The sequence below is a fragment of the Corapipo altera genome, unplaced genomic scaffold (assembly GCF_003945725.1).
Source record: "Corapipo altera isolate COAL_440 unplaced genomic scaffold, ASM394572v1 75, whole genome shotgun sequence".
NCBI classification, from domain to species: domain Eukaryota; kingdom Metazoa; phylum Chordata; class Aves; order Passeriformes; family Pipridae; genus Corapipo; species Corapipo altera.
In genome coordinates, this window is record NW_020884887.1 from 11,595,496 (window position 1) to 11,610,414 (window position 14,919).

The 14,919-nt window shown below is 46.5% G+C and overlaps 1 protein-coding gene across 1 annotated transcript; it reads left to right on the forward strand.

The window, feature by feature from the left end:
• The first annotated feature begins 2,417 nt into the window (after positions 1-2,417).
• Positions 2,418-7,336, forward strand: LOC113946992. The gene is made up of 2 exons (XM_027643116.1): positions 2,418-2,657; positions 4,372-7,336. Exon 2 carries the CDS (start codon positions 4,374-4,376, stop codon positions 5,361-5,363), a length of 990 nt encoding a protein of 329 aa, XP_027498917.1. The 5' UTR covers positions 2,418-2,657; positions 4,372-4,373; the 3' UTR covers positions 5,364-7,336.
• The last annotated feature ends 7,583 nt before the right edge of the window (positions 7,337-14,919 follow it).

Genomic DNA, 14,919 nt, shown 5'->3' on the forward strand with positions numbered 1-14,919 from the left:
CACCGCTGCTGTGGCTGTTTTCTTTTGCCATTAATCCCATTTGGTGATGGTTTTCATGCACCCAGGAATGCTGATTCACCACGCTCTCAGGGAGAATAAGTACAGGAGACAGGGGTGATTTAACCAGAACCATCCTCAGAAGTGTTTGGAAGACACCTATGACAGTTTTGCAACAAGCATTCAAAATTGTGTCTTGTTTTTAATTTTAAATTAATTGAGCACCCAGTTAAATTAAATTTTATTTTTTTGAGCACCCAGTTGTTGAAAGAGGAAACCGAGTGGCTGTGGTTGAGGTAAAAAAACCCAAGAGGTATATTATATTTGGTTAATAGCAGCTACTTTTTAAGCTGTATCTGGTATTTTTTAAATTATATTTTAACCTTCATATCATCCAGAATGTAAAAAATATGATAGAGAACAAATAATTTATACTGGCATTATCCTGAGCAATGCCAGTAACAGCAATTCAAACAAATGTAATTTTCTTACAGCAAAACCAGATGCCTGGAATAAACTAATTTTAACAGATAAAAGGGATTCTTATTGCAAACCCATATTTTAAGGGGGGGGGGGGTGATAAAGAAATGCCTTACCTAAGCACATTTCATGAGGACCTTGATCACTTTGGAGGCTCTTGGGCAGCACCTCGAGTGAGGGGTGCGGGGTCTCCGCAGCCCTGTCTGGACACCACCAAAACCACACCGAGGGACAATGATACAGAAAAGCTTGAGAAGATTCCCTGACCCTGTTAAGACACCTGATATCCCAACCCTGAGCCTGATTCAGCTCTTCTCAGAGCTGCTGCCATCCCTGGTGGGGGATGGCCCCAGTTCCATCTGTTCCGTGAGACCTTTGGGAAGGAGACATCTCCAGCCAGAAGGACAGACTTTCCAGGGGAGGGGAAAGCACCTTAAAGACTTTTTTTAAAGAGAACGTGTCCATATGGGCATATCTGCACACGTGGAAATTTTTTTCCAGATCAGTCATTTTCCTCACAAAATGGCTTTCCTGAGCTTTATACTGCAGATGCTTGGAGAAGCTGGGGTCTGAGGTTTTTTTCCTTTCTATGGCAATTACGTTGCCTGCAAGCAAGAAGGAAAAAAATTAAGCTTGTTACTACAGCATGATCCCAGCTATCATTGCTGTTAGGAAATTTAATGCATGGAGGTTGAGGGTCATTTCAGCTAACTTCAGCTTTTTGGCAGCAGAATTCCAGACAAACAGCTTAAGCTTACACACCTGTTATATTGAAATGCTAAGCAATGGCTATTTCTAGAAAAAAAAAAATCTGCTTTGAATCCTACCCTAAAGGGGTGCATAAGTCTGTTGAGCTGCTTATTTCTTTCCACCAGAGATAAAGAAGGCAGCTGGATGATGAGCATGGGTGACCAAATCAGCAGTTACAGCCAATGCGAGCCTGAGTGCTGGTAACACAGTTTTGATTTGCATTAAAACTAAAGCAGTGATTTTTAATCCAGAATTTCTGCTTTTCTCTTCGTCCCTCACAGTGGCTTAGGACAGGTGTTGTGGGGAGCAGCAAGGTTCAAGAAGTGCAGTCACACTCCCTGGCCTGGGTCACATAGGGATGTTTTGTGGCGTGGCTGTTCCCCAGGAAGGAGCAGCAGCTATTGGGGCTGCCTCTGAGGACAGTGTTGGGAAATAAATACAGAAGGAAGGTTCTGCTGCAACATAACTATTCATCTCCCCACCCAACGTGGTGCTGCAGTAAAGGCTACGAGAGGGACACTGGGGTTATTCCAGAATTGCAATCAGTTTGCAGCATGTTAATAAGCCAGAAAACAAAGGCAAATCCCTACTGCCAAGGGGCCCGCAAGGTCGGATGCTGCCAGTCCTCCTGGGAGAGCAATTTGCCGTAATGCACTTGTGTGGTCTCAGCGAAACACGAACGGGGGCGATGCCGGGGGCAGTGGGAAGAGGGGAGCAGAGCCCAGGGAGGTGCCGTGGCGGGGCCGGCTCCTGCTGTGCCTCCACAGTGGATGGCACAGTGGAACTCAGCGACATGGATGTAGGCTCAGCCCACGGATGTAGGCTCAGCCCATGGATGTAGGCTCAGCCCAGGGACGTGCGGCTCAGCACAGAGTGGGAGTGGGGACGGCGAGAGCAGAGAGCGGCGATAAGGATGCTGCAAACACCCACCGTCTCTTAGACAAACCAGCCCAAATTCGTTCACAAAGTAAGGCGGAGGAGCAAAAGCAGCCCAAAATCCTGAGGTTTCCCCTCTCAGCAATAAAAGATGAAGGTACTACGGCTCCTCTTTTCCCACCCCAGCTCGGAGCGCAGGCAGCCCCTCCTGCAACACGGCCACGGCACCGCGGTCCCTTCCACATGGGGAATTATCGTCAGGGGGCTGAGCCGCAGGGGTGTGCGGTGGCCAGTCCTGTCGGGGCCGGGCTGGCCCTGCCTGCCCCGATGCCACGGCGCCTGCCGGCTGCGGCTCGGGCAGGGCAGGCAGCCAGCGGGTTATATTTAGCAACAGCAACAAAACAGGCAGCGGGATCAGCTGACTGAGGCAGGGAGCTGGCGCATGGGTTAGTGTTAGACAGCACATCTCCTGTGCTGAAAACAGGGAGGAGAGAGCAGGGCAGAGCCGTGGAGCCAGGGGAGACAACAGCCACCCGTGCCCCGCAGCCACACAGGTAAGGGGAGGGGGTCGCATGAGCTGTGGGCTGTGTCCTGGGTGTCGCCGGGAATACCCGGGATGCTGGTAGCCAGGGATGCCCAAGGCGTGGTGGAGGGAAAGCTGCAGGGCAGGGGGTCCTGCTCTCCAGGATTGCTGGTAGGAAGGTGACCCCGACCATGTCAGCACAGTGCCCAGGGTAGAGGGGATCCGAGCTGGAACTATTCCATCCCATCGGCAGAGTTTTACAGTAAATAGGTAGTTTAATTTCCTTGCAAAGGAAGGGTATGTTGGCAGGACTTAGTTACTGATTAGCTGTATTGTGATTTATCACAACATGCCCATGCCCCTTTTCAGGAGCATCTGTCCACCCTCCTCAACACCGGCCCCAGACCCTGACACTGCCGAGCTCAGACAAGGGGTGGGAGGGAAGGCAAAGGAACAAGCCTTGTCCTTAAGGCATAAAGACATAAGGAAAAAAGGAGCAGGCAGGAAAAAGGATAATAAAAAGGCCATAAGGTTTAAAACAAGCGTCTCCTGCTCTCAAGACAGCAAGTCCCAGCTTGGCTGATTTTACCAGTGGCACCTGAGAAAAACCAGTAAGAGCCGCCAGCAGCAGCCTGGGGAGGGATGGGCACTCTGGAGCTTTGCCCTGGGCTCGGCACGAGCTGCTCGCTTGTACTCTGTGTGTGATCTGCAGCTTTGCAGGGAGGTTCAACAAAGCCAGATTTATTTGCAGCAATGACAAGCAAGGCATTAAAATAGCTAGCAAAGCACTTTTGGTTTAATCACACAACAAAGCTATATTGTGTCGGCAGATTAGTCACATACAAATTTCATTGGGGGAAGCAATAAAAAAAAAAATAAATTAATCCAGGCTATGTAGTCATTGCTGCCAGAAGGGGAGATAAGCAAAGTGCAGGGAGAGCATTTGGAGGAAAAAAATAATCAGTACAGTTAGAAAACACTGCAGCTCAAAATATACTGAAATGTTTGTAATTCAATCTGTTTAACTGAGTAGTGGGAGCAGTTCGATGGAAATCCATCCTAAAAAAAGTTGAGGATGACTATTTGAATATAAAGAAAATGAATTAAATCTCTTTGACTCTAGGTAAGCACACAGGGAAAGATCTACCACCCATAACTACGTTTATGAACCCCTGGCAGAGACAAAAGTGACCATGTTTGTACAGTCTCACCTACAGCTTCTAGAACAGACCAGCTGTAAGGTTGCTTTACTTACATGGTGCTCCCAACAGGGGCAGGTCAGCTCCTCTCCTGTCGAGTTCAGCTCTTGCCTGCTGGGACACAGGGTAAAGTCAGAGCCCTGTTACAGTGAACAGACATGTGGAGTATTAAATAAGGAGAATAGTTTGTGCCTTGCTGTTACAACAGGGACAGTGAGATGAGCTTGTGCCCCTGCCCCACACCTCTCCAGCTGTGCCCCCTTGCATTCAGGAGGAGCATCATTGCTGATCTCCTTAATGAGCCTTTTATTTGCTGCCGTACTTAATCACTTGGTGTCTTTTGTACATTTATGAAGCTCTTTATGAAGCCATGGGTATAAAAGCACTGCCAGCAAACTTTTAAAACGCAGTTTTTGTAAACTGCACCGTTTGCCACAAGAAGGCATCAGGTGGCTCAGGTAGTGTGGACTTCACAGAAACAAGCCCAGAATTTCTTTACTGCAGCTAGTTTTCACATGCTGATCATGCCTGCTCTGCTCTTTGCAGCCATGGCACCCCGAATCAGATTGAGTCTTTCGAAGCCTCTCCCAACCATCCGTGAAACCCACGAGGAAGCGATGGAAGATCCAACCAACAACCCAAAGCGCACTGGAAGCACCGCAGCCAGCCCAGACTTGTACTCCAGTGATGACTACATTCAATCCATCTGCCACCTTGCCAGACCCACCTTCCCAGCCCTTCCTGAAAGCAGACAAAAGGTTCAGGACAGAAAGACCCTGAAGACCCTTGAAGATGTGTCATGTTCTCCACCTCTTGCGGGGACACAGCAGGAAAGGTCAAAATGCAAATTGACCAATTTAATCTCAAATGTGGTGCCACTGGGAAAAGTCCCACCTGCAGAAGCCGACTTTTGGTCCAGAGAGGACCCCCTGGAACAGATTTACACCTGTGCAGGAAATCTTTGCTCCTCCAAGGCTTCTTCATATGGTAAAAGCACCAGCAGTGGTTACTCACAGTGCAGCTCTTCTTGCCAAAATGATGACCTTCATCCCACAACCCTGAAAGAAAAAGCCACAGGGAAAAACAGTTTTCCACGAATGTTCGGTCTTCCAAGGCTTCCCTCCCCAAGACCAGTTCAGAAAGAAGCATTCTGCTCAGAGCTTAAGTATCTCAGAAGGGATGAGGGAACAGTTTTAGGGAGTAACCGCAGTCAGAAAGAAAATGGCCCTGTGTCCATTAACACTGAGGAGCTATCAGCATCCTCAGCCAGAGGGAAGCTAGTAGGAAACCCAGCCCTGCACTGCTCTGTAAGAAAGCAGAGTTTGTTCAACACTGCAGACATAGATGAAAAAGAAGGGAGAGAAACTTCTCACTTTGACAAAAACATGATGAGTGATGTCTCCACTAAGCAGAGATACTTCGAGTCTTTCCAGGTACCTAAAAAAGCCACGATCCATAACTGGATTTCAGAGCACAGATGCATCTGGAAAGAAGCAAAGATAAAAGCTTGTTTGCTCCCAGCCATTGCTGAAGTGTGAAGAAGAAGCTGCTCAGAATAATTTTATTCCCAAGATATAACCACCCTGTGCTCTAGCAGCTCTCCCTGGAGTCCTCACACAGAAAACATGGCTTGAACATGCATGCGAGTCAGGCAGACTATTGTGACCCATCATATCCCTCATCTGTGGACAAAGGGACAATTCAGAGTCTCATCTGCTAAGGAAACAGCAATCAGTTCTCATTTTGGAAAGGCAACAGTTCATAAAGCATCTCCTCCCACCTACTGCTTAGAACTGCCCTGAGCATGAAGAAAAGCTGGAGAGAGCACAAACCCCATCTGTGCTGGAGAAGAAGTGATCTGTGGGAACATGGAAATACTAGTGTTTTCCAGCCAATGCCAAGCAGCCAGATGTTGCTCACACTTGGGTACAGTTATCCAGAAAGGAACATTTTGGCTGATGCTTGGACAGTACGAGATGTGCTCTCTCTGACACGTACATTTACTGGGAGACCCATCATAGATCCCTGTGTCAGCACCAGAGCCCCACTGGAGAGTCATCTGTTAACACAGTAGCATATTTCTTAAAAATCATAAGAAGTCTCTTAAGAGGACTTTCTGGAAGGGCAACATGGAGAATATTACAACTCTTTGGGTGGGGATTTTCCTGTTGCTTGCCCTGGCACAACTCTGTTCCCTTTACTCCTTGAACTACCCCTGGCATGAGGAGAGCTAGGAGCCCATTGCCATGCCAGGGCTGTGGCTGTTCTGGAGCCAGCTGTAAAGAAATAGGGATAATGCTGGTTTCTGCACTGTCACAGCCAGGCTGCACACCATGGGTACCCATGGAATTTGCTGGAGGAGCCCCATGCAGGAGCCCCGTGAACGTGCACACATCTCTGCAGGCTCAGAAGAGGAGCTTTGGCTGAGGGGCAGCCTGGGGATGCTGGGGTGGTGCTCACAGGACCTGAATGTAAATTAATAATTTCTGTGTTTCCTTACATAGCTGTGCTTCTGTATCCTCACATACCTGACCACGCTGATGATGTTGACTGTACTTTGCCTGGTCCTGCAAGACTGACACCTGGAAAGAACATATGTGCATGTTACAAACATCCAGCACATAACATATATAAAACAATTCAGTTGTTGTTATTGCTACATGGAATGACTGTAGGACAGGAAGCATTCCTGCAGTGCTGTGTGGTCCCAGTGGGGGTGGTGGGCACATGCCCAGGCCATCCCTCACTGCCACACAGAGACTTCTCCATCCAGAGAAACTCTCTGTCCTTGGCACTTTCTCCTGTGGTCAGAGCAAACTCATGTACCTGTGTCTGGTGCCACACTCTCTTATAGCCAGTCAAGAGAAGTAGGTGAGAAAACTGCAAAGCAATACCAGCCTAATTATTACTACTACTAGGAACAAATGTTTTGGCACAGTGGAGAGCACAGGGACCAGGCTGTTTGCTCAACAGCAGCTAAGATGAGAAATAGCATTGGAAAGCTGCAATTATAAAAATACTCACAAGTGATTTCCAAACCACCCTCGAGCAGATTAAATCAGAAGGCAACTTCTGCTTAGTACTAACACGAGTGTAAATATGCTCAAGGATCAAAAGGTGAGAGTGTCTGAGCTTCTCATCCTCACATCTCTTACCTCAAATATTTTTTCTCCTGTTGAAACTCATTAGCACTATGGAGCTGAACTGCTTCCCAGCTTTGTTCTTGAACGAACCACACAGCAAGAACAGAAGTGAAGGTGGGTCCTGTATTTATTAAAGCTGATGGAAAGAGTTGAACCTGGAAGGTGCCAGCCTGCTCTGCCTCCTCCACACTTCTGTCCCTCCCTTCTCAGGTAAACACTGGGGTTTAAGTGATGCTTGTCCTCATTGCTCTGCTGCCTTTTAAATTTCCTCCATGTGAATATTTGAGACACTAATGCCTAGCAAGTCTTATGCCAATTGCATGTGTCACTGCTTTTGACAGAAGAAACAAATAAAATCCTTCCATCCAGTTGTTGTTTCCATTACTGCATTCCATGGGGTATTATTTTCAGTGCAGGGCTGGTCCACAGCACATGGACTGCGATTTGGTGCACAAACATCTTCTCACCCTACCAGGTTACACCAGAGCCAGCTCTGTTAGGTGCAGCAGGGTTTGCGGAAATGAAGCTTTGGAGTGAACTGGCTTACTCTGGAGCTTTTTTTTTTAGTGAAAACTGAGGTTCTACTCAAGCAACTGGGTTTTGCAAGAGGATCCAAAGCCGGTGGGACGCAGCAAAGATCGGGACAAACAGGGACAGAGGCAAATCAGGGTCACAGGAGTGGCAAGGCATCGGGGTTAGAAGAGGGAAACATGGAACTGGTGGTGCTGGGGAGCGAGCAGGGCAGCTCCCAGCAGGAGGGGGATGAGGGTTTTCAGGGGCCAGGAGCCCCAGGCTGAGGGATTCCAGCTGTGCAGTAAAGGCTGTGACGGGTAAGAGAAGGAAACCCAGTTTAACACAGGACAGAGGAGCACATGGGGAGGGTTGTTTCCATTTGCTTCAGCTACCCTTCAGGTTCAGGTAAATCCTGTTTTGAAAAGCACGGTCCTTACCTTTTTCACGATCAGCTCTGTTGGAAATGAGCACTTCAAAATCACTGTGCAGTTAAATATGCACCAGTTCCCTGGTAAGTCAGGTTTGCAGCTGTACAACATCACCCACCTGCTGCAGTTGCACTTCAGGCTGGTTCAGTGTGGGGCAGCCCCCTCACCCCACTGTAACAGCCCCTCTGCTCCTCGGCCACCAAGGGCTCTCCAGAATCCAACTGAGAGCTGCTGAAGGAGCCTGCAGTCCTACCAAAGAAAAATAAATTGGCTGCTCCTGGATGGGATAATGTGGCCTGTAGTTATACTGCACTTTTCTCCCTGTTCCCCCCTTTGGTGACCCTACCAGCCCATGGACACACACTGGGCCATCAGAAAATGCTCCCCCTCTTTTCTTCTGTACAGAACAGCCCCTGAGGAATCACTGGTCAGGATAAACCTCCTGCCTGTTCAGAAGTGCTCCCAGACAAGAAAGAAAACCTTATCTGGGAATTTAGGTCACAGAGTGAGATAAAAGCCGTGCTGCTTTCATGGCCAATCTCATGGCAGGCTCTGCATTTGAAGTCACTGGCAGAAAAATCTCATTTATTGAGATCATCAGAACTGCCGAAGGGATTTGGATTAATTTGAATGGAGAATTGGTATCTAAATCCCACCGGCAGCTTTCAGTCTCAGCCTTCACAACCAGCTCACAAGCAGACTGTGGGCTAACGTGCAATTGTGCTTGCACGATCATGCAGCCTCTTTGTGCTGCAAACAGCAAATGCATCTGGACACTGAAAATCATGACCAGAATTTACAAACCGGAGTTGGCGAGGTAGAAACAAAGCTGGCCCACTCTTTCCTCAGATTCTTGTCTTTTAAATTACAAAGATACCGATCAGCTCAAACCAAAGGCAAGGAAGCAACAGCTCCACAATCCTCACTAACGGGATCTGGGGATCAGATCTGTGCAGTGCAGAAACAGCTCAGAAACTCCAACAGCAGCTGCAGCAGAGAGACCCTCACCCACTCCAGGAGAGGCCTTTCTGTGTCCACACAGACAGCCAGAAACACAGTTGATCAGAAACTAAAACATCAGGCAGTGCAATGTGATTCCAGGCAGGGATAGGTCAGAAGTGGGGCTCTCTCAGCGAGGGATTGTAACGAGCAGGGACAAGATGGAGCAGATCAAGGGGCTCCCACACACACAGGGAGGTGCAGGGGGTGTGTAAGCAAGGTTAGAGAAACCAGTTTCTAGAAACTTTAACTCTGAAGTTAGGATTAAAGCAGTTGTTTCTGATTTAAGAAAAAAATCTAAATCTTAAACGCTCTAAAGAAAACTCCCACCTTTTAAGGGGACCAGACCTGGGCCTGAGGCAGAACACAGAATCCTTCTGCTGTGTGCGGTGCTGCAGGCTTTTCCCCTGCCCTGAAGTGCCTGAATTTGGTCCTAATTGCTCATTGAGGGCATATCTTAATTAACTTTAAGCCTTTCTTAGTGGAGAGTAATGATAAATGGTGTAGAATGAAGTATAACTGCATTTAATGACTAAGCAGGAATGCCTTATCTTTGAACGAAACCTTGACTGTCCCATCAGCAATGTGATTAATGGCAAGGGGTTTTGTATTTTGGATTTGCAGCTGTAACCATGGGCTGAATAGAGATCTGAAATGATGGCTGAAAGCTTTTCTGCTGGTGTTTGAGGAGTCAGAGCATTAAAGCACAGCTCTTTGCCTTGTTCACCAGAGCTCATTCGTGTTCTGTGGCTGGCACCACTTATGTGGGCCACAGTTGACAGCAGGGATGACCCCTGAAGCACCACATCATGAGCTCGTGGTCTTTCCCCATGCTCTGGGATTCTCAAGTATAATCCAATTTGCCTGACACGAGTTAGAGCTGATGCAAAATGCATGTTGTGTAAATACAGAGATATTGTTCCTGGAAATTGCAGCTTTCCTGGAATGATGGTCCTGGAGGCAACAATTCTGAGGACTGTTGTGAGGAGCTGTAGAAAAACTGGACATTTTTAGAATGCCAGCAAGTTGCTACATAAAATTTGACCAAATGCCATTTAAAATCAAAGGGAGCCTTTAAGTGCTTTGAAATGGGCTTGTAATGGGAATAATTTTCTGCTGCATTTAAAGCACAGATTTCTAATGGCAGCTGATGAGGGAAATCAAATTATTAGTTTATTTATCTGTGTGCATTAGCAGTTTGTCAACCATTTCTCATCTTTGCTTTTAAGTTAATCTAGCTGAAAGCCCATCCAGCCAGCTGAGCTTAGCAAAAACTGTGTGTAAACCACAATGCTTTATCTGCCTGTGCCTCACACACCTGCAGTGGCTTTTCCCCTCGGGATCAGCAAGTGCAGAGCGGGTGGTCACGCACAGTGAGAGCAGAATTGGCCGGCAGGGACACTGCCACATCTCATCTGGTGGGGGATTGTGACATTTGCAAGTCAGCTGAGCTTAGCTGAATGTTTTATTATTTCTTCCTTGATGACAAGTACGTAGGAGAGAAAATGGCTTATGCCAGAGGTGTTGGGCTGCTCCCAGTCCTGGAGGGATGGTGACATCCCTGCCTTGGATCATCTGTGCCTCCTCTGCTCAAACCTGGATTGTTGGAACAAACAGACGGCGAAGAAAAACAGCCTTCTTGTTGTGCAGGGTCAGATCCTGGAATTAATTGCTGCAGGATGTCAACAAGATAAAATTTAGCAGGATTCAAGAGAGGATTAGACAGTCCTGTGATCAGGAACATTTGTGCAATGCTAACTGGGTCAAAGAAATACAAGAGAAATTAAGCGTTGCACTTCCCTGAAGGGCTGAGCTGGTACCAGCTGGATTTAGAACAGATTCCTCCCCACCTCCCCTTCCCAATCTTTTTATAGCAACAAGCAAATAGCAGGATCTACTGCAAAGTGTCTCCTCTTTCCTTTGAATAATAAAGAGTCACCTGCTCTAGGAAGTCCTCAAGAGCCACCTCAGTGATGACTGATTGACGCTACAGTGCACGGCACAACTCTCCCCTCGTCGTTTTAAAGGTAGAAAATGGAAGTTTCCCTCCTCTGCTGCCTCTAAGCTTCAAGATCAACAATTTCTCAAGAAGAGAATGAACTGCACAACAAACCAGCTGCAGATGAGCTGGTTTGGTGTCCACTCTGAAACCCTTTTCACTTAATTATCTAAGTGTACAATAGCGTTAACCAGAAAAACACCCGGGGGGAATAGCTGAGTCCAAAAGCCAACACTAGTGGCACTGTAGGGAAGTGTAGGGGGAATAATGGGAGTGATGGTTTCTACGACCAAAGTGAGCAGAAGAAATTGGGTCTTGCAATAAGAAAGCAAAGGAGTAAAATCCTCATTGAAACAGAGTTCACTCTCCAGGTAGGCAGATACACACCAGCTGATCCAAGGTGGGAGCTGCCATGGAAGCAAGAGGTGGAGGCTGGAGTGCCAAGTATAATCTTTTCCAAAATTTTCTGTATCAGTAGAAAGATGCTGACAAACATCTGTAGTCTTTGCACATTTTTCTGACACTGTACAAGCGCTCCTGGCACAGCTGCCCAGAAGGCACGAGGCACTGCGTGTGACAGCAAGGGCACTACAGCCTGCTCAGGGCATCAGTTCATTAAATGTCACTGTCTTCAACAGAAGGATTCTGAGAGAAAAGTCCTCCTAAGGCTAATGCTGGCAATGGAAAATTACCTCGTGATCTCAGACAGGCAGGAGAAAGCTTTGTGCTCAAAGACAAAGCCTTCTTCCTCCAGTCCACTGTGAATAATATGGGAAAGGAAAATATGTCAACAGTTAAATATCATCCCATTGGCAGAAATTTGTGTTGCCCAATGTCTTCAAAATTTTCATACTGTTGTAGAATGGTTTGGATTGGAAGGGACCTTAAAGATCATCTTGTTCCAATCCCCTGCCATGGGCAGGGACACCTTCCACTAGCCCAGGTTGGTCCAAGCCCTGTCCGATCTGGACACTTCCAGGGATGGGGCAGCCACAGCTTCTCTGGGCAACCTGTGCCAGGGCCTCCCCACCCTCACAGGGAAGAATTTCTTCCTAATATCCAATCTAACCCTGCCCTCTGCCAGTTTGAAGCCATTCATTTTGGCATTTGCTGCCAAAATAGCCAAGGAAACAATCCTCCCCAAACCACCTCACCAAATTGTGTTGCTTCTAATATCAATTCTAGAAATTTTATTTCAAAATTAAGTTCAAAATGTTTTCATTGTTTTGCTTTTTACTGCTCTTCCAGGAATAGTAGTATTTAACATGGTCTGTCCCAACTTTGTCAGACTCTGAGACTTGTCAGAGCTGCGAAGTACAGTCTGTCAGACTGAACAATGTAATTAGCATTTATAGAATTCTTTCCTTTCTCACCAACAGTCTAAACTGCATTTACAGCAGTTTGTCACACTTTTTTTTTTTTTTTTTTTTTTTTAAGAGACGTGTTTCTTGCTTGGATCACAGTAAAAGATTTTACTGCTCCTGGTACAAGCACTCACCTCCTGACCCACATGAGCTCCCAAGGTCTTTCAGCTCCATTGTACTGCAAGAGACAACACAGACTTGGGTATCTTTATGGATCAGGGCCTTTGCAGATATATTTCAGAAGTCACTGCCCTCAGAACCTTGTACAGAGTGTTCCAGGCCAGCAGTACAGTATTTTTAAAATCACTATGAACACAAAGCACTGCACTGCATGTATTCCTTCTTCTGGGGACAGGAGGGAATCAACCCACCTGACAGACTTGAAGGCACATTGCTCAGCCTGCTGTGGAGAGGAGCTCTGGGCAGGACACGGCCACAGCTCTGTACCCTCTTCAGACCATTTGATCTACCTGAATAATTCAGAGCAGTTTCCCCCTTGCTAAGCTCCCTCAGCTCATGGGGCATGATGCTCACCTGCAGGACATGAGGGAGCAGAACCAGCCCTGGAGTCTGAGCTGGGGACTGCAGGTCTGACCTGCTCTGCCATTCAGACACCCAGGACCTTCAGCAAGTTGCTGGCTTTTTACTTCTGCTTTCTGTAGAATGGGAGTAACTCTTACTTAGAGAAAGATTTGTAAGATTAGCCAAACCTGTAAGAAAAAATAATTATATTGTTCATAGCTTGCAAAGAATTACAGAGGTAGAAGAGGTAAAACTGTTGCAATGCCAGGGGATTCTTCCTCTTTATTTATTGAACTAGTTCCTACAGGACATGAGTAATACATGGACAAATGTAACGAAAAGGCTTGCTGACTACTGAGGATGATGTAACTGGTTGAAACTGCAGTTTTCACACCATCAAATGTGAAAGCTTAATTAAATTGTACAGCCATGCCAAAGACTTGGGGCTGGACCCAGCAAAAATGCAAACTCAGTTCAGTGGAATGTGAATCCCCACACTGGGTGGTGAAGGTCAGACACTCACCCTCCTGCCTGCAGTGCCTCAGTGGGTTTGGGCAGGTCTCAGGGAAGACAACCTTTTCCACATGCACACGTGGTATTTTCATGGTTTGTACTCCTGATTATGTTTTCCCAGTGAAATCCCAGTGGAGCCAATGGAAAATTTCCTGTTGGTCGTCTTGAGCCAAGACCCAAATTTGGTCTTACCTTTTGTTTGTCTCCCTCCTCCCTCACTGGTCCCTGGATGAACAATTCCACCTAAGGGAGAAAATGTTACACAGAGTAATCCCAGCCCTTTCTGTAGTCTGTTACCTAAACTTACACCAGAAATATTTCTAGTTTACTACATGCAAGCATTTGCAGGAGTAGCCCCTCCTAACACAGGGGCACAGCCCCTCAGAGAGCAGCTAAGGCAGGATAAACCTTCAGATCTCTCACACATTGACTTAAAACACTACGAAGGGAATGAAAATACATAAATTCATGAAAATCAAGCAGCAGTTTGAAACATGTTGGACATGATCTTCTCTCACTGGGCAATTGATGTAGACTTTTTACTGCATATGGTTGCTTTTATTCACTGGAAAGCTGTCCAGCCATTAACCCAGCACTGCCAAGCCCACCATGTTCCCAAGTGCTACATCTATATGTCTTTTAAATCCCTCCAGGGATAGTGACTCCACTACTTCCCTTGGCAGCCTGTTCCTATGCTTGACAACCTTTTCCATGAAGAAATTTTCCCTAATATCTGACCTAAACCTCCCCTTGAGGTCGTTTCCTCTCATGCTGTCACTTGTTACCTGGGAGAAGAGACTGACCCTCACCTGGCTACAACCTTCCTTCGCCCCACATGGAATTCCTAGCACTCCTCTCTCCCACTGCTTTATCTGGGAGAGGTGGGAGGGCAGGAGATGGTTAAAAGAAATGCTTGAGGATGGTTAAAAGAAATCCTTGTGCGTCTCTAGGCTTTTCCACGTCTCATCTGTGGCTTGGTTGTGCCTTGCTACCAGGGTCAGCAAAACCAGCACATGGTTTAGGTCAGGTCTTCAGATACAAGAGGCCTTTGCCCTCTTTAGCAGCAGGCTCTTAACCTACATCCTATTTTTTAAAAGGAAGAAGGGAAATCAATAAATTCAGCCTCCAAAGAGCTATCAATATCACTAGCCAGAGTGGAGAAACTACTGCTAAGTTGCTCTTGGTACCCATAGGGAAACAACCTGTGCCTTTAACTAGAAAAAACCCAGAAGCCAGCCAGAAAAAAACCTAGAAAAAATTACATCAACTAATTAGAAAAGAAAAAGGTGCACTTAGATGAAGGTTAAATCTTTGTGGTCATTAAAACCCAGGAGGGGTGTATATATGTTTTTATTTTCTGTAATGTATGTTCTTTTACAATAACATGTAGTATTTTTTACAGAAATCCATACTGTGCACTGACACACTGGGAAGATTTAACAACATAACCATTTTATCTACTAAAAACTGATAATCTGTGAGAATATTATAATATTATTTTGGAATAAGAAAATATTCAAATGCACCAAAGGTCCCTATAGCTTAATTAGTTGTACTGCTTTCCATACAAAAAGAGTAAAGGAACATTTAGAGAGCAAACAATTAGTGCCTTT

What these genes read in the sequence shown, in the direction of transcription:
- LOC113946992 (XM_027643116.1), top strand. Translation starts at nt 4,374, where the DNA reads ATGGCACCCCGAATCAGATTGAGTCTTTCGAAGCCTCTCCCAACCATC.